Source organism: Hippichthys cyanospilos, chromosome 8 (assembly GCF_059441005.1).
Source record: "Hippichthys cyanospilos isolate Australia breed blue-spotted pipefish chromosome 8, RoL_Hcya_1.0, whole genome shotgun sequence".
Taxonomy (NCBI): Eukaryota; Metazoa; Chordata; class Actinopteri; order Syngnathiformes; family Syngnathidae; genus Hippichthys; species Hippichthys cyanospilos.
The window spans coordinates 15,758,880-15,784,771 of NC_142376.1; the positions used below are offsets into that span (position 1 = coordinate 15,758,880).

The 25,892-nt window shown below is 40.4% G+C and overlaps 1 protein-coding gene across 7 annotated transcripts in view; it reads right to left on the minus strand.

The window, feature by feature from the left end:
• Positions 1–25,892, minus strand: part of pde10a (phosphodiesterase 10A) — a 69,361-nt gene that overhangs the window by 17,184 nt on the left and 26,285 nt on the right. For 4 of the 7 annotated variants that reach the window (XM_088421836.1, XM_088421835.1, XM_088421838.1 and 1 more), the window contains 3 exons: positions 16,516–16,647; positions 1,971–1,999; positions 187–310 (listed from right to left, as the gene is read on the minus strand). In XM_088421836.1, the coding sequence (XP_088277962.1) occupies positions 187–310; positions 1,971–1,999; positions 16,516–16,647 (285 nt within the window). The remainder of the gene's footprint in view (positions 1–186; positions 311–1,970; positions 2,000–16,515; positions 16,648–25,892) is intronic. The other 3 variants (XM_088421839.1, XM_088421837.1, XM_088421842.1) reach the window with 1 other exon arrangement.

The window sequence follows — 25,892 nt, forward strand, 5'->3', positions numbered from 1 at the left end:
AGCTCAGACAGTTACTTACTATTATGTTTTTTCTTGATGTGAAATAATCCAAAAGTATCCGTCTTATGCGTATGACTCACCAGGCAACTAAAATGTGCATAGTGTCTATTATGGACACACATGAGTTTTTCGCTGTCTTGGTGTTTTTTCTTTTTAATACGGATAACCCTCAATCCCATCTCGTACCTGTTTTGATGATGTTGCAGAGTTCATAGAGCATCAGCTTGTTGTCTCCTCCAGTGTCCAGGCGCTGCTCCATGTGGCTGTTGAGTTCATACACCACACCCTGCATGTTTGCATCCTGGTACTGCTGGACACAAACGGACACAAAACATTGCTTTCCATACTGTCCGCCCTTGAGTGAACAAACATGAAATATACAGAAAACATGCGATATTTTTGTCGTTGAAAGAACTAGGACCTTCCCAGCATTCTCATAGGGAGAAGGTTAATCTCCATCCGCGACCAGAACCTGCTATTTCATCTCCGCTTTCGAGCAGCGAGATCACCTAGCTCGCATCCTGAGCGGGGGCTGTCGAAGCGTCACAGCTCTGATTAAAGCGCTGTCGAGCTTTGGCGCGCACCTTCATCTTAAAAGTGTGCTTATGTAACAGGCAGACCTCCTGCCTTGCACAGGGCCAAAGACCTGTCATGTCTGCGCCTGCAGGGAGGGTGAGGATGATGGTACAGCGGGGAGAGCGGCGCTCTAGAAAACCTTCCTCTAGGGATCCATTCGACCCTCCCACATCCTGTTTGCGCAGACGTATGGATGACGCACCAAAAGGTTGCGTGACCCTCATTTTTTCCCTGCGTATATGGGTTTGTAAGTCCCCTTCATTGAGGTCATGAACCACGCTAAGAAGACAGATACTGATTCCCGTGAGCAGAGGCATCGGAATCAGGTGTGAGTTAGGTGTAAATACACGAGGGAAATCGTTCCAACTGTCCGGGTAAGACATTGCTCGCTAACGTGTTCGCTGACGTGGATTTATTTGTTTAGTTTTTCATCGCACAGGTGATGTGTGTACTATAGGATGAACAGACATCACGGTTTTGAAGCTTATGTAATGAGTTCTAGCGGATTTTGACAGTGCCAGTATGCTGTCCACTTTTCACTCAGATCCTTTTCTGGTGTCCCACTGTTATTTATTCAAGCCAGTAGTTTGGGACATGTTTATGTCAGCCACATGCAGTCTGTGATTCTTACAATAATCCAATTAATTATTACTTTCACATTCACGTTTGCGGCAAGCCGGAACTAGAACTACTTCCTGCTTTCATGTCTAATTCAGTCAAAGCAAATGCAAGTTGAGCGTTTCTGGCAGCAAGTCTTTAATGTGGGCCAGCAAGCTATGTTATGCCAGGTAATTTGCAGTTTTATGAACATTATCTATAGAAATACTCAACAGCAATTTCAAGTCTGTGAGCACATTACAGGGGGTGTGTGGAAACATTTTCTTATTTGTAATATAACAAAAGAAGTTCAATGTCACAAACACGCAATTCTTGAATAGTTACCTGTACCAATACCACTAGTATTTGGTACAATCACCTTTCTTGGAGGGTATATCACATTCTAGCAATGTTCCTTATTTTTTTTAACACAGCAAAACATTAATGTCTATTATCTATTCTTTTCATTTCTAGTTTCTGATCATACAACAGTCACAAACAGGTAGGGACTAGTATGGACTGCCACATCGAGTATTGATACCTTATAAGCTGTTATCGGCACTGATACAGTACCTGGCATTGGCACTCGCCTTATCTAGAAATAACACAACCACTGGTCCCTGTTATGAACAGATCCTGGTCAGATTTTTTTTTTTTAATTGTACAATAGCAAACATATTTTCATATTTATAAACGGTAATGTATTGTCATTAAAATCTTTGGAGAGGAAATCCAGATGATGCAAAATAACACAAACAAACATTAGTCCAGTTCATGCTTATAATGAGGAAACATACCCTGCTGACCTCTTTCGATGACGTGTCATCTGTGAAGAGAGGACAAGCACATTTTAGAGAAAAAAATACAATTGATACATCAAAAATAACCAAGTTTGTATGTTGTTTATGATTACCAGTGTTTCATTATGTTTGAAAGTTTTATCGCATCTTGCATCTATTTATTACCACCGACCTTACCAAATCATCATATTTTGAAATTAAAAAGGATTTAAGCTCTACACCACTTTGGTTAAATTTGTACTGAAGCAAATATTAAAAATTTTAGTTCCCAATGGTTATATGATTTTAATTTCATCTGGGTAAAATTGATCTTCTAGAGGTCCTTAAAGTTCATCTGGGCAAAACTGATCTTGTAGAAGTCCTTAAGGCGCTACTCTGGAATGATGCTAGCGTTTCTGCTGGCAGCGCTGTAGCAACACATCTCCAGAATTTGACTTAGGGATTACATATGCTATTAAAGCAGTCGCTTCTTAATTTTACCTCACAACACCGCACTCTCAATTCATGACACTATACAATCGCAGAATCGTGGCTCAGTAGTGGTAGGGGTTGACAATTTAATCTTTATACATAATTTCACCTTTATACATAAAGATATTGTCCATCACAAATAGTGAACAATGTTTCACACGTACCATTGATCTCCAACCACTTTTTGGAGCAAGTCGGGGAGAAAAAGACACACTATACCACAGGACAATATATCAAGATAATCTTTAGTGGATGAATGGAGTGGTCAGGTTTAAAATTGGCCAAGAATATCATTCCATGCGTGCAGCAGAACAATGAATACAACGTGTGTAAAAATAGTTAAGTGCTATGAATAGCAATAATTCTATGGTATTTAGCAATAATGAATAACGATCATTTTTACAATAAAGTCACAGTCAAGTTGACTAACAACTAACAAATTTTATTTTTAGTCAGCGACAGCTTTGTTATGCAAGCCAGCCACTGGTCAGGATCATTTCAAGAGCAAATGACTCACATGTGACAACTCTGTAGATGCCACTCCTCCCAGAAAATTACATCCTGCTGACTAGGAAATGAATTATTTGGGATCATTTGAGGTTGTATCTTAGGTCACTAAAAAGTCCAATTGACTTGAATTGGAAATGTGCGTTAGCCATTGGTATCTAGTGATCGTTCCTTGTCACTGCTACATGTGTAAGCAATTGGTTGGTAGATTAGCGTACTGTCTTGAACCATTTGATGTTAATGACCTGTTGAACATTCGGCCTCAACCAAAACTTCAGTGATGGGATGTAAAAATGGTAAAGCACTTGGAATCTATCTCTGAAAAACTATTTCAACATTATTAAACATTATTCTCAGGTATGAGTCCATACATGATGCAAATGTATGCATCTAGATTTTCCAGCAATCGTTCGAACAATAGGAGGCTCCACAGGAAATGGACAAATGAAGGCTTGTTGAATTCTCAGTGCTGGTGGTTTGGACTAAAGAATAAATTTTAAAAAGGACTATATATTGCACATAAATTGTGGATTTATATTTCCTTTTCTTTTACTCGGGGAGACATTTGTTCTAATTATGATGCTATTAAAAGCAAAATCCAGTTAGAAATCATTTTACTTGACAAGTACAAAATTCCGAGACCTCTGGACCAAATTCCTGCAGGGATTTGAGGCTATTGGGAAGACCGTAAACAGATGAAAATTGACTTTGGACATACACATTGACAATATTTAATGATTGCCAATGACAATAGTTACTGGATTTATACTGTGGGAGTGCTACTTGGGATGAAAATAAAACCATTCTCACAGTTTGAGCAGTCTTCGGTGCACATGTGTCAACAGAGCACAAGAGCAGGAACTGCTCCGATCTCTTTGATAACATTTCATGTGATCCAACCATGGAAAGCCTCGGGTGCATTGGAGAAAAGAAATCTTGCTGACTCAAGCTGGTGCAAGCTTTGAAACAACCCTCTGTGCATGTGAAAAAAGAATTACAGCCGGCCACATTGTTTGCTGTTTTAAACATGCCTCCCTTCGTTTCCTAACTTAGCCGTGAGAGCTATTTTAGAGTGAACCCCTGGCCATGTGTGACGTCAAACGGAGAACAAGGGGGTGCACTTAAAGAATGCAACGCCTTTGAGGAAAAATAAAGCAAATTGTCTTATTTTATACAGCTGGTTTCCAAAGTGACTTTTTAATGCCAGGGACCAACCGGAACCAATTAAGTCCACCTCCTGTTGCAAAACAGTTGCTCCAATATATGACAAAAAAAGCAGCATGCAATGTGTGTTTCACCCTTTTTTTCCTTCCTTTTACTGGAGAATCCAATATTTAATTTTATTACAATAATATTGGAATGAAACACAATGCTAAGTGAATCTTAACAGTCTGGATGTTGCATGGCGCAATATTGTATCCAGTGACTCATGTTGTCTTCTCATGATATACTCAATTAGGTTAATGGGAAACTATGCAAGATGTTTAGACGGTCTAAATATAAACTGTGCAGCATTGGAATAGATGAAGAAAAAAAAATTCAGATCTAATGTCCTGTTGTTTGGGTTCATCATGCTAGTGTTGATGGATTCATATCAGAAGCCGTTGTCATATTAATGAATAAAGTACGATGAAATCGCAGCGCATCCAATTTGCTCGGAATCCGTCTGCCTATGCCCCACTCAAAGTTATCAAAATTGGGTTAAGCCAGCGGTCAATCTACTTTTACCGGACATAGATAGGGTTCATAGCAAATGTAAAGTTTAGACAACTTTCTGCACCCAAATTGTCAGGCCATGCCAAAGGATGCCCGTCACTACGCCAGAAATCACTGCTTGGCACAGAATGGTCAGCTAAATTTTCAAACATCCATAGCAAGGCCTGCATGAAAATCAGGATACGCCAGCATTTCCACATGTGCCTCTCCAAAAATAGAGTCCTGAGTGTCCACGTGCTCATGTAAACATGTGAGCACGTAGACTGTGTTAAACCATGGTGTCTGTTATAGTTTTTTAATTGTTTTTGTTTTGTTTTGTTTTGTTTCCCTTTGTAATGTGTTAATATGTTTAATAAAATCAATCAGTCAATGTGCCTTACAATGTCACCAATGAGTCCAGGCTAATGACAACCCCTATTTTCAGTGACAGCCTATGCTTTCAGTAAACAGCTACCTGTGGGTGGAACTCAGAGATGTTCTTGGAAAATATCCAATACCCCTAGAGCAGATATTATCTACTTTATTATGAAAATTGAATAAAGTTTTTAATTACATGTCACTGATGGTGTAGAGGTAGTTTTGCCTGCCGTTTGCGCATGCAGCGTGGGCTCAGTTCACGCTCATTGACGGTGGCTGTAGAGAAAGTGTAGTTGCCTGTCCCTTACTTATGACCAGTCCAGAGTGTGGCCTTTCACCATGCTAGAGTAGGCTCCAGCTCGCCTACAACAAGTAACCGCATCAATAAATTCATTGGAGTGTCTGTGAGTTTTGCTGAGTTTTGAAGAACTCTACATTCAATAGAAAAAAATTAATGGCTCTCTGGTGAACTGTTGATGAGACACAAACTTGATTGAGAAGGTGTGTCGCACTACTCTGGGCTTAGACTTTTCTTTTTACCTAAGCAAAATTTCTCAGTCGACTGCGTCTAACTTGCAGGATCACTGACGGGAGCTTTATTGATCTGCTGCCACGGTTACATAATCTCCCACAGGACACTGAGCAGCCAGACTGACTCAGCGCTCGATACGTGTCAGCCTAGTGGTGGTCTTCAATTGACCTCGTTTATGGAGGACATACTAGCAACAGAAGATGAGCTATGCTGCATACCACAAATGGAGTAAATTGGAAATTACAGATGAGCGCCTTTGAAAAATGCATAAGAAATGCCCACCAGAGTTGGAGGTCCCACTTGCTAAACCAAATTTGGCTGTACACATTGGCTATACAGTGAGCCTCAACAGCTGATCTCACTGATCTCCCAATCTGAGTGTTTTTTAGCTTCACACATGACAAAGCCATATAAACTGTTTCAATGATAAACCTATCACATAAAATGTTCCTGAACAACATTAACATCATTTAACGTTACGTATGCATTTTATCAATGGTAACTAGAAGGGTGGCTTGGTGGAGCAGTAGTTGGCACATCCGCTGCACAGTTCAGGGACCCAAGTTAAAATCCACCTCGCTCCGACCTTCCTGTATGGAGTTTGCATGTCCTCCCCAAGCCTGTGTGGGTTGTCTCTTGGAACTCCGGCTTCCTCCCACATTCCAAAAACATGCAGGGCAGGTGTATTGGACATAAATTGTGCTTGGGTGTGATTGGGTGCGTGAATGGTTGTTTGTCTGTGTGCGCTCTGCAATTGGCTGGCTACCAGTTCAGGGTGTCCTCCGCCTTGTGACCGAAGTCAGCTGGGATACGCACAAGCAAGCCTGCGATCCTTATGGGGATAAGCGACTTTAGAAAATGGATGGATGTTAGATTGTTGCTTAAAATGTGTACAATATTTAAAGGCTGTGATGGTAAAAGTTTGCCCTCTTGAATGGATGAATTAGAGCAGAGGTGTCAAACCCATTTTAGCTAGCATGAAGGAAAATCTATCCTCAAGCGGGCGGGACAGGTAATATCAAACCAATATCTTAATCTATGCGTGCTGGCCCGGTCCCAGATCCTTGTGAATAATGGGGGCCAATTGTAAATATATTGTTGAAAAACAAAACAAAACAAAAAAAAAACTTCAAGTCAAATAACTTCCTTTTTGCTCCCCTTTATCACAATATAGCAATTTTACCTTTAACCTAAACAGGCAAAAACAGCATGTATTCGGCACACGTTTTTTCCATCTTTAAGTCCTAGATAGGCAGGAATTTTCAGGATTTTAAAGAAGTTTAGGGGTACAGAAGAATTTAAGCAATGGCTGTTTTGCTTCTTAAGACTATTGGCCGAAAGCTGCCATTGTGCCTAGTAAAGAATTAATTTTATAAAAAGGATGGTAATTTTCTATTATCGTTTTTCCATTTGTTGATAAAATACATCTTGTGTATAGAACCTATAGGATGAAATAAATAAAGAAATACAATGACACACAAACATTCAGGGGAAAGATAATGCTCCAATTTAAATTTGTGGTTGTACAACTTCTTTGCAAGGAGTGCAGTCAATTGCCAAGAATCGGACAAAATAAAATGGTGCAATGGTGTCTCAGTTTGGACCCTGAATGGAACCCATGTGATGATATTCATGACAGAAAATGTTGGAAACACAAAGAAGTAGTTGCTAATGCTAAAACGAACGCTTATTGAGTTCCTTTACATTGTCTCACTGAAACGATAAGCAAGCTATTTTGCTCCCCTCACATTTGTGCCTCACCTAATTATTTGCTAATTGCGTATCACTTTAAACAAGACACACATCTTACTGGTAAGTCTTTCTACCATGACAAGTCATTTCTTTTTTTTTTCTCTATAATTTTGAAGCTGAACCCTAAGAGTGTTGTGCTGTGTTGCGTTGTGTTGGTATGTGCAGCCCGCATCCCTTCCCTCTGCCTGGTGGCAAGCCCTGCAGGTGAGACAGAGCACTCATCCAACCAGTGGGGGGTATGTGTAACTGGGGCAATCCACACAAACACATCTTTGTCTCTGCCTCACTGTCATCCACACTTTGAACTAAAATGGGGAATCAGCTGCCTAACACGCTTGCCCTTTAGGCTCAGTTGAAAGAGTCTAATCTGAAACAGAATACACACTTTCAAGCACTTTTTTCAAAGCAGCATTGGGATGGATAACACTCCTGATACAAATTGTCAAGAGTTAAATCGAACCACAGTGGGCCCTTGCTAACCACAGGGGGAAGGGCCCTAACACAACCACAATTAGCGAATATATGCAAATATTTGAAACGCCTTGAAAAGTGACTGCGAATGGCTGTAACGAAAAACGATTTGAATTGGATCATCAGTGTTGATTTTAAACCTTTTGAAATTTTACGCAATGCTCATTTCAAACCCTAAACACCTCCAAGGTTTAACTTCACTTCCTTGAATCATTTCCAAGCATTCCATGTTTATTCTGCGCTCTCAGCACTGAGCGAGCAGGTAAGCATGACTTGCAAGAGGCCTGATGATGATAGCAAGCCTTCGAACAACCCGTGCAAAACTAAATACACACCAACCTTATCCATGTCTTTTAGCTTTGCTTTGTTCTAGAGCTGGGGAGGAGAGATTTTGCACCCAGTCAGCCAAATAAACTACAACACCATCATTTACTAGTTGCAATGTTTTCATGTAAAACATGCTAATTTGGGGAAAATGTGTGTTTGGAAGCAAACAGTCGGACAATCAACGTCAGTGGTAAATAATTCCCCCATGGGCAGAACTGATGTTATAAATATTGGTTTCCCACGAGACCAATTTGCTAGGAGGAATGACTCTTAGTGATTGCGGTTGCTTGAAACTGTTTTTGAATTTTAATATCAGTAAAATGCCTGTTTTGGCTCCTTCATTCAATCGGACGGGGTAGGCTCCCGCAACCCTTGCGAGGAAAAGCGGACAAGATGATGGATGGATGGATGGATGGATGGATGGATGGATGGATGGATGGATGGATGGATGGATGGATGGATGGATGGATGGATGTTTTGTGGGCTGCCGGCATAGAACGATATCAATAAGGGGACGGAGTAGCCACACAGTGAGAGGTGCAGCTTCAGTAAACGAGATGTTTCACTTCCTTTTTCAAAATATCCGTGCCATAAAACTCATGTTTGATAACTAGCATGAAGGAAAATCTATTAAAATAAATTAAATCGCCAGTGTGCAAGATATAATTTACATACATGTATTATGTTTAACTGTGGGATGTGGAAAAATACTATACAGTATGGATCTTGCTTTGTGCACTGGTGCATACAGTAGTCATCTTGTAAGAGCAAATTATTCCCACAAAGTTGGGACTACGATGAAATTGTCCGAAATAAAGTGTGGATAAACTTGACTGTCCTGAGCAGAGTCCTGACCTCAACCCAATAGAACACCTTTGAGGTGATTTATGAGTGGAGACTGAGAGCCAGGCCTTTTTGTACAATAACAGTATGACCTCACAAATGCGCTTCTGGAAGCCGGTCAACATTTCCCATAAACACATATCCAAACATTGTTGACAGCCTTTCCAAGAAGAATTGAAGCTGTTATAGCTGCAAAAGGTGGACTGACTTCATACTGGACCCTATAGATTAGAAATGGGGTGCTGTTTCACAGTGTCCGTGTTCCTGACTATCGTCATGGATGAAATTACTTACAGATGAGTGTGGGTTTGAAACTGGAGGATAGTAAGTTTGATAGCCACTGCAAACCATTGAATTGAAACCGGGAAGAAAAGCATATGAGATAAATGAAGTAGTAATAGAAGTAGTAGTAACTGCTACTCTGCATTTGTGTTACTACAAATGTACACTTTGTATATCAAACGGTGATTCTGTTTTTATTCTCTTTTTCTCTTGTTTTAATTTCTCTCTCTCTCTCACGCACACACACGCACACACACACACACACACCCACATGCACCCACGCATACATATACACACACACACACACACACACACACGCACACACCCACACACTTGTGTGTAATTCTGATGTAATCCAATGTTGTCCATCACATGATAAAAAAAGAACGGGACATGCTGCAGGGACTGCTTCCAGGAAGCAGTTAACTCAGCACTGATCACATGATGACAGGGCCTGCTGATCTTAGAAAAAGTATAAAAACTTATCAGCTCTTAAAAGTGTCACAAAAAATTATGACTAATAGTGAAATGAATCTTTATTGCTTTTATTACTACAACAGTGCAGAGGACAAATGTAGGAAAAGTGTGTATATTGATAATCTAAACGTTAACAAAATCTACACTTTAAACAACCTTTGAGAGATTTTTTTTGAGGCTCCATACGCACAAAAAGGAAACCCTATCAGTTACTATGCAAATTCAGGTTCACTAGCGACCCAGTAGGAAAGTAACAGTACATAAAAAGAATCTACATAAAGAGTCTACAAACATGAACAAAGTGTAGGAGTTGTACTTTGTAAATGCAGGAACCATCACAACAAAGGCAATGCCCAATCTGTTAATTTGTTTAAAAAAAAAAAAAAACCTTCAAAGAAAACAAGATGAGTTAGTTTTAGCTCTTTTCATCCTCTTAGAAGTGGATAGAGTAGCATAAATAACCCTTCTTTAAGCAAGTTCAATTAGAACATGGGGAGCAAGAACAAGATGCTCCAGGGGTACGCTGACTAAGTGGGGCTACAAGACCAAACCAGGCATCTGTAAATGTGGAGCACACCATGGAACATTTTCCCATCTGACCTCGACAAATCTAACCCCTGTAGCCAGAAAGACTTGCAAAATTCATTACACTGGCAAAAATTGCTGTCGAAAAACTGAAGACAGTCGGCTCACATCTCTTTGAGAAAATGAAAAGAAGTTGGTATGCTAGCAGTTGATAAACTTGAAGCGTGTCTAAACAAAACAACAAGGAATCTCTGAAAGCAAAATATATTTGTAAGGAAAGTGCGAAGGTAGACACACAAGCCACACATCATTGAAAACAATTCTTTTTTCAAAATGTCTTTATAAATTAATAACAAACTAATTTAATCCAAAAGGCATGTTTTCAAAGTCCAGACATTTATTCCCATGGATGTATTTTTATTTTTGAAGTGTTACACTAAAAGAGGCTCTGAGAATGGCTGATATAGAATCATTTAAATATTCAACAATTTAACTTAATAAAATGAACCATCAAACTGCAAATGTAGAAATGTTGAAACGACTATAGACGTATCTTTATACCGGTGCATTTACTTTAAACTGTGTGTTCGACTGCAGTATCCGTCTTTTTCGTTCCGGCTTCCTTCTCTTGGCTTGTAGAAGGGAGCGAAATGGTAAATGGCTGAAAGGGGGCTCCTCCCAGTCTTGCTCAAGGTTTCTTATTTTTCCCCAGACGGGGTTTTGTTGAGTTTTTCCCTTGCATTTCGGGGAGATTTGTTCAGGGCATGCCATTGTGAATGTGTGATGTTCTCTGTGCTTCTTTCACTTGTGAAGCCCTTTCAGACTCTGTTGTCATTATAAAAATAAATTTGACTTGACTTGAAAGCTCGGCCAATTCATACATCTCTGGCTTAGGGTCTTTTTTCCTGTACAGTTGTGCAGGTAAAGCAGGAGATCTCGGATAAATATTTGAGGCTTGGAAGTATGTGCTTTTAGCTTGGGTCAATAGTTTCCATCGTTGATAAATTATCTTTACAAAATTGCTTGACTCATGGATGGTCATCGAGTTCCTTATCATGTGGAAAATAATGTGTAAATGAATGCTCATTGACTGTTTTGTAACAATAATGAAAAAAAAAAAAGATTTGTTGCTTGTTGGGAAAGCTTTTCAGTTGCAGGGTTGTAACAGTCACTTACTGTTAACAGCACTTACTGTGTTTTTGTAAAACAGTGTAGGACGCTCTTTGAATGACAAGAAGTGAACAAAACAGTTAAAAACTCATGCTGCTAAAATTAGGCATGGATGCAGAAAAACCTCTGCAATAAAAGATTTCCTAATTAAAAAAAACCCCAACAACTTCTAATTCCAAGGATACACCCATTAAATTTGTGGACACATGCTGTCAGGGGAACACCACTACCAGGTGGCTTACCAAAAGAGAAGTGTCGACTAATTATGCTTATTCGATTCCACTTCATTTGAGCCGACACTACTTTGCAGAAAGAATTTTTTTTCCTCAAAAACAAAATATAAGAATACATTCTGAATTTGGTTCGATAATAGCTCAAGAAGCAATTGGAAAAAGAGAAAATAGTACACAAAAAAAATAATACATGCCCCCATGGCTCATTACTGGTGCTGGTCCAAGTTTGCTTGCCTCTCTTTCATGCACAACTAATATCACTAACCACACACATTATAAAACTTGATTAGCATTAAAAAGGACATATAACCAAGCGGTTCAGTTGAGTGTGGTCCACCATGCTAAGATTTCAAATGGCAATAGATGTGATGTAAATCCAGAATTTAACATATTTGCATTCTGCCAATCAAGTGGTAAAACAAAATTTACCGTTGAGATTTAATACATTTTAAATAATTTGTATTAAACAGAATAATCGTATTGTCCTGAACACAATTTGGTGTAAACAAGGCCTAAGTGAATGATTCTAGCACCATAATGTGTAAATTCTGCTTGGTCCTGATTGTCCCTTCCTGTTTTTGTACTAAGCATGCTAAAGTCTCTGTAAAATGATCTCAAATCTTCTCCCTCACTGCTCTGTGATAAAGTTCTGCTCTGATTCCTCTGCACTGACCCAAGCTGAATGACTCCAGCGAGTTTTTCTTACGTGGCGCCAGAGAGTTTGATTACCACAAGGGCCTTGAGAAATGGACACCCTTCTATTTGTATGAAGAGAGCTGCTAGAAAATGCGATAAACGTGTCCTCCGCCAGTTTCCTCATTTGCTCCAACACACCCAGAGCCAGCGTCCTCACTGCCACCGCCGACAATCCAACCCCCCTCAATCCCCCCCTCCCCTCCCCTGGGCCCCCTTCAGCCGAGCTGCATGTCTCTGGAGGATGCCTCTGACGTCAGCAGCTCGACCGGGCTGTGCGCCAGCACTGTGGGCCCTTGATGGATGCCGTTGGTCTGGGAAACAGCTCACTTAGTGTGGAGTGTGGAGCGGTGCACACTCAACACGGCCCGCTTCAACACATCCAACAACCTGTAAACAACCCGCGGGCCCGTTCCCTCTCTTTGGTCTGTCTATCACACACTTTGACAACTGAAGTAGAATGGAGGATTCATAAAGCAAGAAGACCCCAAAAAATAAAGAAATTAATTAAGGCCGAAAAAGAAGTCCACTTCAGGGAAAATATTTTGGTGCAGTGGCATTTTTTGTATGACAAGAAAACTGGTGGGGCACCAACCACTTACATACCAAGAAGACTACACTGCTACTCTTTAAAGCAGTTCCACACCATTTCTTGAGCCAAGGCACCCATTTTACATAATCTCATGTCACACCACCAGACAAACGTGACACAAATAGAATGAAGACTGTCATAATGATAATCTTAACTCAGTTTTCGCCGGTTTATCGTACCTTTTGCTATCCAATGGAAGCAGTTTAATTGTTTTCCTGTTATGAGATGTGGCTGACACGTGAGATAATGACATATGTACTGGTAATTAATGAATAATAATTCTCATACAATTTAAGTAAAATTTGAACATTTCCCATTTCCCATATGATCCCTCACAACAGGCTCGTGTGCCGCAACACTTCAAATTTCATTACCCTACAGGACTTTAGGCATTTCACAAAATTTCAGCGGGAATAATAACACTGAATAGTAACTGTAATAGTTAAAAGTCAATGAAGAGTGGCATAGGGAGGAGTGGTCTTCATAGTTCTGAAAATCCAACGCACCTCTGGTATTTGTAGCCAAAAATGCGATCAATTTTGCATTAATTGTTTTGTAGATCTATTATGGTATCCTAATATTTCATTTTATTGTTTTTGCAAAAATGCCTTCACACCCCCCCCCCCCAAAAAAAATCAGCAGTTTAGACATACATTTTTTCCTTGATAAGATCATTCAACACATATATTTGTGCTCCGAAGTCCCCCCAAAAGTTCTAGCCACGCCCACTAGGCAGTTTGAGAGGAAAAGAGGAACAGAAAACCAGAAAGACACACACTCAGGAAATTACATTCAAACAGCACTATGATCATGAGACACATTTCCTATATACAGTACATCAAAGCTCTGTATTATATATTTCGAATGGGTTGGTACAGTATATAGGCAAGTCCAATTTAGAGTTGTGAATTTAGTAATGCCAGAATATTCTATAGCTGGTAATCCTCACTAGGGTTGCTGGATAATCCCAGCTGCCTTCGGGCAGTAGGCGGGAAACACCCTGAGCTGGTTGGCAACCAATTGCAGGGAACACAGAGACGAACCATTTATAGGTCCATTCATTCACCCATTCACACTTAAGGACAATTTAGAGTGTCCAATACAACGGCAATGCATGCTTTTGGAGTGTGGGAGGAGGCCGGAGTGCCCAAAGAGAACCCATGCGGGATCGGAGAGAACATGCAAAGTCCACATAGGAAGCCAGCTGGAACTGAACTCGAGACACTGAACTGTGCTGACTGGAAAATATACAACATACTAATTAATTATCTGTGCTCCTTCGCTTTAATACGGTACCATGTTTTGCCATTTTAATGTTTGTTGTTTCCACATAGCAGAGTATGTGTATATGTATTGCTTGTATGTAAAGGTATTGCTGTATGCTCTGTTTGTATGTTTTGCTGCACTGTGTCTTGATGTAGCATTGGTTTTGAAGGCTTCATAATTAAGGACTGGATTTGAAACAACACCAGATATGGGTATCGGTGCTTATACAAGCCATAGTTGAGGGTATCGATACTTGCAACAGCTGCTGATACCAATATCGGCTGCCTGCTTGTTTCTATTTTACAATGAGGTGCTAGAAATGAGAAGAATAGAAAATTAAAAAATTAATAATTAAGGTAACAATCCATTTTCTTCTGCTTATTTGGGTTAGGGTTGCTGAGGTTGTATCTTTAGCTGGGAAGCCCCTTTCCTCTCTCTATCCACTTTGTCTAGCTCTTTCAGGACTATTTTAACACATTCTTAGGCCAGCTGGGAGATATGGGGCCCAATTTTCATCCCAAGCCTAGCTCAACGCACAGTGTAACTATAGCGATTTGCAATCTGGACGGTGCTATTGAAGTCATTTTAAGATACCACGCTCATAGTCACCTACTTTAAAGCATTTCAGCCGGCCGACTAAACAGCACTGCTGAGATTCAAAATCTTTCTCGGGACTACAGGGAAGAAAAAAAGATCTCAGACCACGGAGAATGAACAACATCATGTCAACAGCGTGTTGCGAAGGTCAACTTAATAAACTGAATAAACACACCAAATAATACTTGGAGTAAAATGCAAAGGTGGACTTTTATTTTAAATTTGGCCTTTAAAACACTGTGTAACTGTATTAGCGAAGTGCCGAGCTTAACTCAATTTTTATTGCCTTCACATCTGCCCAGGACGATGCTTGTGACATAACAGTCGATTCCTGAAGTCCAATGGTTGCGTTAGGCAATCTGTAAAAGAGTTAGTTTTTTTTGTTTTTGTTTGTTTTTTTTTTCATTTGCGTGCCTCCCTACTCTAAATCCCTCATTTATCGTGGTTTATGGGGACCGGAGCCCTGGAGCAAATTCCACAAAGTCGGATATGCCCTCTTATGGCCATTATACCTACATAAATAAAGTGGATAAATTGTATTCAATAAAACCACCTGCCCAGTGATCTCCTAACCACAGATGTGTCTTTTTTTGGGCACCAACCTTTATCTTTATTTACAGAACACAACATACAGTGTGCCAGAGCGTGGTGGGCAGCCACTATCTCTTCCCACAGCCCCAAGCACCACCCCCTGCCACCGTACTGAACTACAACACCCATGCACCACAATTTTTTGTGGCCTGGCCTGTGTTATCTAGTCCCATTCTTGTCCCCTAACTGCCGTGGGGAGACGCAGGGGAGATTTGCTCTGCAGGGTTGCCCTCGGGGTATCGGCCATTGCACATCGACCAAACGGGACAATGGGGAAGAAGAGTTCACACTGGAGTAGTCACTTTATTTCAACAATGACCACTTTGCTTCACCCCATGCAACAGTCTCGCTTACACAGTTCTCTTCCACACTCATTAACTAATCCAGCCGTGCCCCCCCCCCCATCCACATGTACGTCCCACACAGCTCTCCGTGACATTCATTCACCATACCCTCAACACTCGTAAGAATTGTGATGAGACGTTGTTGCTGCTGTTTCTTCTTTTCTGCCAAAATTCCCTTAAATATTGCCATGACTCCACTGGTCTAGAATTACAAGCAGTTTAGTTTTAAGCAAAAGTGCCTTTATTGGGGGCAGAACAAGACTGAATATTAACAGGCTGTTATACTGGTTCAGACTCCACGTTAGGATGTGGGAGTGTTATTGCAGGACATGGGAGTGTTATTGCAGTAGATCCGGTGGGTGCTGCTCTAAAACAGTGACACAAAAGTGTCGTATCACTGCACCTACGGCATTGTCAGCATGTGAATGTCGATATATGTATTTTTGAAAAATCTGCAAAGCGGTGAAGCCATGAAACTTGAACTGAGATATAGCAAGGGCTCACTGTCGAAGATTTTCTTGGGTCGATGGATCGGGATGTACCCACCGTCATAATCACTGTAAAAGCAAATTCTGAATGCGGAAATGGAAATTCAGGGCAGCCCCTATTTGCGGTTGATTTATTTGGTATTATGTGGACTCAAATGTACAAACACGCAACAGAAGGAACACATGACAGTTAGATCTCAGTCTCAGTAAAATGAAATAAGCAGAACCAATCATAATGTCGGAGTGATGCCGAAAAGTAGACATTTGAACGAGTGTGTGTGCGCGCGTGTGTGTAGTTGCGAGTGTACCTGCAGGCCTGCTGCTGTTCTTCCTCTTGAGCCATCTGTCCAACGTTTCGGCGCTCACGCTCTCCAGCACAAAGTCATCCAGCATCTGCGGGTGCAGAGAGAGGTAGGCCTTCACTTTCTCATCTGTCAAGCCTGAGAAGCACAGAAGCAAAAGACTGTTTTAGCTCACTTACTCCACAGCCGTGTTCATGAATAAATAATGCACGGAGATTTGGAAAAAACATATGAGGTTTGGAGGTAAACAAGATATGGAGGATGACATAAGTGTTATAACTTGGTGTGACAACATGTGACATGCTGATAGTTCTCATACAGGAAGGCTATGCTTATGTTTACAGTCAAGCTGTGTCTCGAGGGATGGGAGCCCCCAACAGAGGCAACAGAATAAAGGAGGACTCGATTGTGCTTAATAGGCAATTAGGTTCTTGAGAGGTCGCTAAGTGCTGCTGTTTACTGTCTTTGTTGTTAGGGAAAAAGCCTTTTGCCAGATTATTGTTGTGGGGAATTTGTTTTTAATGCATCACCGGAGTCTGCTAGAGAGAAACCAACATGTTTAGGTCCTCCATTGGTGTCAAGGGTTCGACTAAAGCTTTGAGACAGGACGTCATCACATCAAAATTTTCATTCAGATTTGAACAATGGAAATTTATTTCACAACAGTGAGTTTTTCACTGTTCTTTTTTTAAAGCACTAATTATACACCAAAATATTGACGCTGTGCTGTGTGTTGCCATGTGAATCAAATACTGCATTTAGTGGACAGCATAAGACACTTAAAATCCTTGAATTTTCTGTGTTCATAATAATCAGGTGCAACATATGTAAAGATGTTTTAGTTGAATTCAATTTCACTCAGGGGGAGCACTGTGGTAGTGATTAGCACGGCCGCCTCACAGTGCAATGTCATGGTTTCACTCCAGTGTGTAGTTTGCACGTTCTCCCCGTGCCTGGGTGGGTTTTCTCCTGTTTTGCGTTCCCTTCAATTGGCTGCCAACCTGTCCAGGGTGTTCCCTGCCTGCTGCCCAAAGACAGGTGGGATAGGTTCCAACGCGCCTGTGAACCTTTTGAGGATATGTGGTAAAGCTAATAGATGGCTGGATAGACAGTTTGACTCATTTGTTATACTGGTTTGTTTCTCTTAATGTGCAGCAAGGCACCGTATAACCCATTGTGCAGACTACATTTTCATTTTTAAATTGAATCTGTTCATTGAAACTGTGCCTTATAATCCTGTGCACATTATAGCCTACAAAATATACAAGATAAATTCCCTGCCCCAGAAAAAAATTATGATGCTAATAGATGTCCAGCTAAACAAATGCTAACAGCTACTATAAGAAGAAAAGCTGGCATCGGACTGGAACCTAATGAATCATATTTTGGTGAAATCCATATTTGTTTTTTAAACTATTGGTCAGTCCACACGTGTGAGTGATTGCGTGACAAATTATTGACTAATCTAAAGTGTTGAAAATAGCTTCATAATTTTCACGATGGAATGCTAATGGTTGAACAAACTAACATTTTTAAGGTGTGTTGAATTACATACATATTTTTTAAAACCTAGTGGTCAGTTCACATATGAAGGTGATTTTTTTTTTTTTTTTTTTTTACAAATTATTGACTAATGTAAAGTTTTGAAAATGCAATGCCAATGGTTGAACAAACTGCATTTTTTGGGATCTCCTGAAAAGTGATGACTGGAAATAGTAAGAGTCACAGAATGTGATACACAGAATGTTTTGCCAGTCCACATGCAATAAAATACGATTCAAAAGCATTAGGCGAATACTGGTTAGAGCGGGAAGAAACCATGTTTGGTAACATGACCACTGTTTAAAATTGGCCCCATACCAAACCCTCTACAAATCTAACAATGAAACCTGTCTATTTTGTCCACAGAACAAAAAAAGCAAACAACAATAAGAATGAATTATGGAGTTTCATGGGAAAAGTTCCTAGATTTATTTTTTCTTCTGTCCATGAACCAAAAAGGGGTTGACCAAAGAAAAGCAGCAAGTGACATAGCCTACTTCATATTCAGTAGCAATAATGTGGTGACATTTGTCTGTTAAATATGATTCCATTTTGACAGTGGCAGGTTCTCTCAATTTCATAATTATAAGCAAAGGGCAGTACACTCTACTGTACAGTATTTTCACATTTTGGATGGTTAGAAGCTGGTTTTATGTACTTTTCCTGTTTTAGCAAATATTGTTAAAATTTTACAGTTGAATCCGACTTGGATTTGAATTCAAGTTCTTATGCCCCCTGAAATGGCAAAAATAATTACATATATATTGAAGGATATACTGTTTATAGCATAACTTAAATTCTGCTCGAATCAAATCATTCACATGCACCTTAACACAATCACTGAGAATTGACCTCAAGCTGCTTGGACCAAAGTCAGGTGACTGTACCACTACATCAGTGGCTGTCTTTTAATATGAATTAAATTATTAGTTGAAACACTGAAGTAAACATGCAGGCATGTCAAGGTCACACAGATCTAACATTTGCAGGCAAATAAGGAAATGGAAGGTGGAAGTAAAGGGGGTTTTGGAGGGTGCAGGATGCTGCTCTGCAGTCTGACACTGTCCAGACACGAGACACAGCGCTTCAGAAGTGCAAGGCCTCATGAAACTCCTGGCCAGCTCTGACGCAAATCGGCGGAATATGGCTTCATAAATCAAAGCAACTTAAGGGGGTGGGGGAGGGCCAAAGACAGCTGCTGTAGACAGAAACGGGAGCCCAGCATTGCTGAAACTTTTTTGCTTTTTGGAACACGGGAAAGTTAATGTCATAAGCACTTAAACATGTATACACACACACACACACACACACACATATATCTATAAGTAATGTGGTCATTTATGAGCGAAGTGCGACGGCATATCCTTAAAAAAGCTAGGTTCTATTAATTTTAGAAAACACTAACAGGATGAGAACGGGATGTTTCTGTTGGAGAACGTTCAGCCGTGGAGCTGGTCCTCGAAAGAGTGTTTACTTCATGTGATGGTATATTTGTGGGGGAAGCATGCAGGTCAAGCAGCGTGGTGGCAAACCAAGGCAAATTGATGCACTTCATTTGTTTCCTCGTGAGCAAAACATTAAATGTGGCCTTGAATGCTTGTTGGCATAATCTTGTAAATAATGAAAATTATTGAGACTACTGTTATATATTTTATATATGTTATACAGTATATATTCATGACCAAAACACAGTGTTGACAATTTGATGCTCACCTTAAAAGTTTTGTATTTCAACATCTATCCATCCATTCAGTCATCCATTTTCTTAGCCGTTTATCCTCACTAGCGGGCATGCTGGAGCCTATCTCAGCTTTCTCCGGCAGAAGGCAGGGGACACCCGGAACTGGACGCCAGCCAATCACAGGGCACACATAGGACAAACATCCCTTCACATGCACACGTAAGGGAGAGTTTGAAGCATCCAATTTACCTACCATGCATGTTTATACAGTACAGTGGATAAATTTAATTCACTATACGGCTATCCTAGAGAAATACAAAACCAAATATTCATTAGACTTGAATGTATCCCAGCAAGTCATCTTCTTTGCATTGAGTTGATCAGGTTGTAAATTGTAGCTTGGGAAATGTTTCCCTGCTCCACTTCAATGGGTGTCTGAAGTTGCTGGATTTTGGCAGGAACTGCACGTTATTGTATATGCCGAGCAGAGCATCCTAAACATGCTGAATGGGTCACATGTTTGATAAGTATGCTGGCCATGCAAGAACTGGCTTGTTTTCAGCTTCCAGCAATTGTGTACACATCCTTGCAGCATGGGGCCGTAGATTTTTATGTTAGAACATGAGGCTACCATCAAGGATGAATGGGCCTCAGCATCTCGCCACGGTATCTCATAATCCCTTCCCCATCATGGGCAACAAAATCCACAAAATTACTGTCAGGAAATTGCCATATTGCCCGGATGACTGTGCGAAGATGATCTTGAAAATTAAGAAGCTGGATGTGGAGGTCATGGATTGGTGTGGTTACATATGGTCCGTGGATGCGAGGCCAGTTGGATATACAGTACTGGCGAATGAATGTCAATGCCTTTGGAAACAGCATATTAGTCCCTCCAGGATTTCATTTGTATGCTGTTTTCATTCTGGCAGTTAGATTTTGTGGTCTGATCAACAGAATAGAAAGATATGTTCACATTAACTCTATCTGTTCATACTCATTCCTGTTACAAAAACTAATTTGACTTTTAATACGAACGTGACCACGGACTCTGCAATGCATTCCGTATGTGCAAAGCTTGACACTGTGACACACACAACTGACAATGTAATAAAACAAATAAATAGTCTGCGTGGTTTAACTAGGCTTTATTACTATGTTTTATGCAAAATGTTTATAATATCCAGTTCAAGTTGGTCGTTTACACTTTGTTGAAATCTTTGCTTTATTACTACTTTGTTATGCTTCAAACCCATTGCTCTGTGAAATATTTTGAAATGACACGTTGGCCATGAAGGACAATCAAGTCATAGTTGGAGAACAGATTATTAATTATCTTGAGTGAAACATACACAGGCTTGCAGGCAATAATTGTCAACATATTTAACCATCCCTGAATTGAATGCTTCACATGGATATAGTATTAAAGCCATTAAGTTAAGGAACTTACTTGACTGCCACTTGGCTTTTCAAAATTGAACCCGACTGCAATATTTGTCAGGCCCAGGAAAGTAGCACTAACGTTTAAGGAATAATGGCGCAGCAGGTATGTGGCTTTAATTAATAACAAATAGTGCCACTAGAATGACTGTAACATCCACTAAAATCAAGACTTGAGTTATGTAAATTGACTGGATAGATGTATCTTTATTCGAGTCATGTATTGGCGGTCAGCAGCTTGTTGCGCTGCATGTTCACGGGTGAGTGGAGCCCATTTGGCAGAGATGTGGTGCCTGACTCAGACTTGTGCTTCCTGTGTAAAAGCTGAAGCCTGAGTTCATGCAGTGAGGTATTGTTACATAATACTTATCTGGATGACAACACACCACACCCTGACACAGGGAAAGGGAAGGCCAAACGAGTCATAGTCTGTCTAGATCACTTCACTGATCATTTCAAAATTAAGCATGTGAAGTCTAGCAGTCACTCAACAAAATTGGGAGTTTGGAGCTCAGAACGCCACCAGAATGAATGCACGTTGATCAGTGCTAGCAAAATTAGCTTACTTCTTCAATGGACAGTGTTTCCATAACATCACCTCGTGACTACAACACAAGTCCAAAACAATGCAAGACACTGGCAGAGACACACATGCTGTACGTACTAAGGTCACCAGACAATCATACACCACAGCAGCGGCACAAATTGCACATTGTAAATACACAGATATAGAGAATAAAGAAAAAAAAAATCTTACTCTTAATAGCATTTTAATACCATGCTCTATATCAGTGGTCCCCAACCCCCGGTCTGCGGACCAGTACCGGTCCGTGGATCAACTGGTACGTGGCCGCGTGGGCTGCACCCGAAATAATGTTTTGGAGATGATTTAGTTTAATGGAGGTCGCGTGACTGGGCGCGAAGGCACGTCGGGCGACGCGATGGATGGAGGGATGGAGCGACGCAAATGGCCGCGTGCGGTCACGAGAAGCGAAATTTTGCCTTTTGCGTGAAGTGATTTTTTATTTACTTATTCCGCGTTTCGAGTCGCCACAGCCAATCAACTTCGGGACCATTCAACGGCTCACGCAGGGGGCAGGAATGAATCATGGCGGCCGCTTTGCAGTCACCGAGAGCGATCCAACACGGACAGCTGAGCTTTCAATACGAAACAGAGGCAAGCAAGACCCCACACCTGGCTTGTCGAAAGGCGGAAGCGAGAAACTGGTATGTGCAGCGTTTGCTTCACTTAACAGCTGTTGAACCGTAGTTACTGTGCTAAGCTAACGATAGCGCAGCATTGTCAGCACAATATTTAGCACGGTCTCGGCCACTTGATTGCGACATTTTATTTTTTGGCAGGCGAGTATTGCCGCAAAGAATAAAGGTGCTGTCGGTGAAAATATTGGCTCTGTCACATCCCAGAAAAGTGAAAGTTCTCAGTTCTCTGCTCTTCTTTCCGGCCGGCCATAAAGTGCACAACAAGCTCGCTCCAATCCCCTCCCCTCTCCTCGCGCGATAATAAAAGTGGACAAAAAAGTACAACAGCGACAGAAAGCCCCGTCCATACATTTGTGATGTGGTTTTTATAGCAGCCAGCACCCCCGGTCCGCAGTCTAAATTTAAGGCGTTGACCGGGCCGCGGTGATCAAAAGGTCGGGGACCACTGCTCTAAATAACCTGTATGTATGCATCAGCAGTTAGCTTAATGATTTATTAATTGTGATCGCTACACTGAGCACGCCCTGATCTGCATGGATTCGTTCTGTAGTGTAAAATACCTTAGGTGGGATTGTGACTGTAATTGATTGTTCATCTCAGTGTGTCCTGTGATTGGGTGGGAAACAGGTCAGGGTGTACGCCGCCTACTGCTCGAAAACAGCTGGGATAGGCTCCAGCATGCCCGTGATCCTCATAAGGATAGGCGGTCCGGATAATGGACGGATAAAGAAATAAAAAACAAATAAATACATAAAGTTGGGTAGATAATTTGGTTATTTTCGATGTAGCCCGCGTGCTGAAAAACTGAGGGTACCCCTGGTGTAGTGAGTTAAGATTGTGTTCTAAGGTTAGCAAAAAAATTGTATTCTTATTGGATAAAACCCCAGTCAAATTTATTTATTCATTCAACTAGGTAAGGGTTGACTTATATCGGATACGTATTTTCATTATGTACATTACAGGCTTTCCATTCATTCGTGATTTTAAAGCATTGAAACAGGCCGCGATTAGGTCAGCAGTTTATTAAATATAGCTCCTACTTTTATTCCCCCGTTTTCTCAATCAGGACTGGAAAACGGCGAACTGCTGGATGACATCTGACCTGTTACACTTTCACACAAGAAGAAAAAGCCCTAGAGTCCATTTGACGCCACATTTCTTTTATATGAGGCTCCTTTGGAGAATTGCTTAAAAAAGTTCTATGAAGCAAGGCCTTATTTGTCTAGCCACAGCTTTTGTGTCGAACAATGATTGGGATTGCATGGGAATGTTCTCTACTCTTGAGCAACGTATTTGACTTTCTATGTTTTATTGCTGTTGCAAGGGTGCTTTAGAACAAAGGTTTGAAATCTCAATCAGAAACCAAGCTGGCAAAGCTTCAAGTTGATAGACAACTCAGAAAATGACCATGTTTTAAAGGCATAAAGACAGCTGCTACGCTGAATGTGGTGTGCATGTGAGGATGATGAAAAAAATAAGCATGTAAATATTGGCAGCTTTCAAATAAATCAGTGTGGAAAAATTCAGAGAGCAATCTTATCAGTTTATCCTCCAGTTTTTCCCGTACGTCGGTAACCACCCACTACAACCACATAAGGCTGGATTTTTGCTGGCTAGCTACAAAAATTGTAGAAAAAAAACAATAGCAAAAAATGTGGTGTTTGTCATAAAGGATTGCTATGCATGCAGAAATCGTTTGTCTATGTAAGCGAGACTAAACATCAAGTTACTCACAAGGCAAATGATCTAATAATCCCAGTATCGACTCAACAGTTCCTGCTCAGCCGTCTAAACAAACGTTCGTGTTGCTGACTCCCAGTTACCAGTTCAGTCCAGTCTGCTCTTGCAATGCCAGTGATGTGAACAATATGTGTTGGTAAAATGTGCCCCGTTATGCGGCGGTTTCAGTCAAAGCAACAGGTAGTTCTATAAACCCTGGTAATTCGAATTCCATATTTTTTCCGCCTGTTCCTGACGACAAGAGCCAGCTGCTATTTAGGATAGAAGGCATGACAAGCAAATAGCACATATGTAGTTCAAACGTATACTGGTGACTCATTTATATCTCTAACATTTCTGGACATGGTGAGAAATGATCATGATAAATACAAATGCTGATGTAAACCCTGTTGTTGTGCACTTCAGTCTGACTGCTGCAGTATTTGACACTTTCCCTTGGTTTTCTTGGTCCTTTCCTTGATTTTCTTGGTTAACTCTTTTAGTGCCATGGACGAGAAGTCTCGTTTTTTTAAAATGTAATAAAAATGATCAATGATGAAATTATCATCTAATACGTTTTTTGTTTGTTTGTTTGTTTTTTTATGGAGGGTAGCTGACACCCTTGACTAGTGCTTAACTATTATTGTAGTACTGTACTGATAACTGTGACCATTGGATGGCAGTGTTGCCATACATACAACACAGATATTACATACTTGCAATTCTAAGAAAGGAATGGAAATCAATCTTTCATATGATACCACCCACATTTACATAGACATAGCACGCAATATTCTGTCAGCCTTGAAAGATGTGTGAAAATGCTAAATATACTGGCACTTTAGTGGTTTCCTTTTCCAAAAACCGCTTGGCACTGAAAGAGTTAAACGTGTCACTTGACTTTGTTTAAAAGCATCATACCAAAAAGTAAACACAGGAGATTAAGTCAACATAGCATCACAAATCTCAGTGGTTTTTAAGCACATTGTGCCTCTCTGCTTTTCAGCATATTTATTCATGTCAAAAGGTTGATGTGTATTTGAATGTGCGACAGACTGACCAAAGAATCCTCAGAAAGTTATGTTTTGATCTTAACTCATTCAATGCCAGGGAAGTATTTTAGACCTACGATTTATTTAAAACATACTGTTAGTCGTTAAGAACACATTTATTTGCAATTTTTTGGATTGTATAATAATTTAATTTATTCATTTGAATGAAAAATGGTCTAAATCTTACATATTGTTACTTTATGTATCTGGGATTTCTTGTTCGGACTCTTAAAAATATGTGAAAATGTGTCCCTGGCATTGAATGAGTTAACCATGGATGATTTTGGCAAAAAGTCCTTCGATGAAGATGCCATCATAATGCAAAAGAATCACTTGCTAGCAAGATTAACAAATGAGTTGTGGCATTAAAAATAAGGAGAGCTGTTTTTATTTGTCTGTGCTAGTTAAGCATGAGTTTAGTATAGCGAGAATGATGTATGATCATGTCTGAATGTGTAGTTCATTCTTTTTTCAAAGAATCACGGAAATCGGTTTGTAGTTTTTGCAGAACTCTGTTTGACTAGATGACAAAACAACTTGATTTTCATTGATTGGCCATAGTCATCAAATGCCCTTAGAGACTTAAGAAGATTTTTTTTTTTTTTTAATGTGGTCATGACCTCAGTGAGCCATGCATGCAGGAGCATGTTAAGTGAGCTTGTGCCTTTAGTGCTCTGGTCAGATGATGTCAAGTGGTCATGTCATAAGTCTAGCTGATCTTTAGTGGG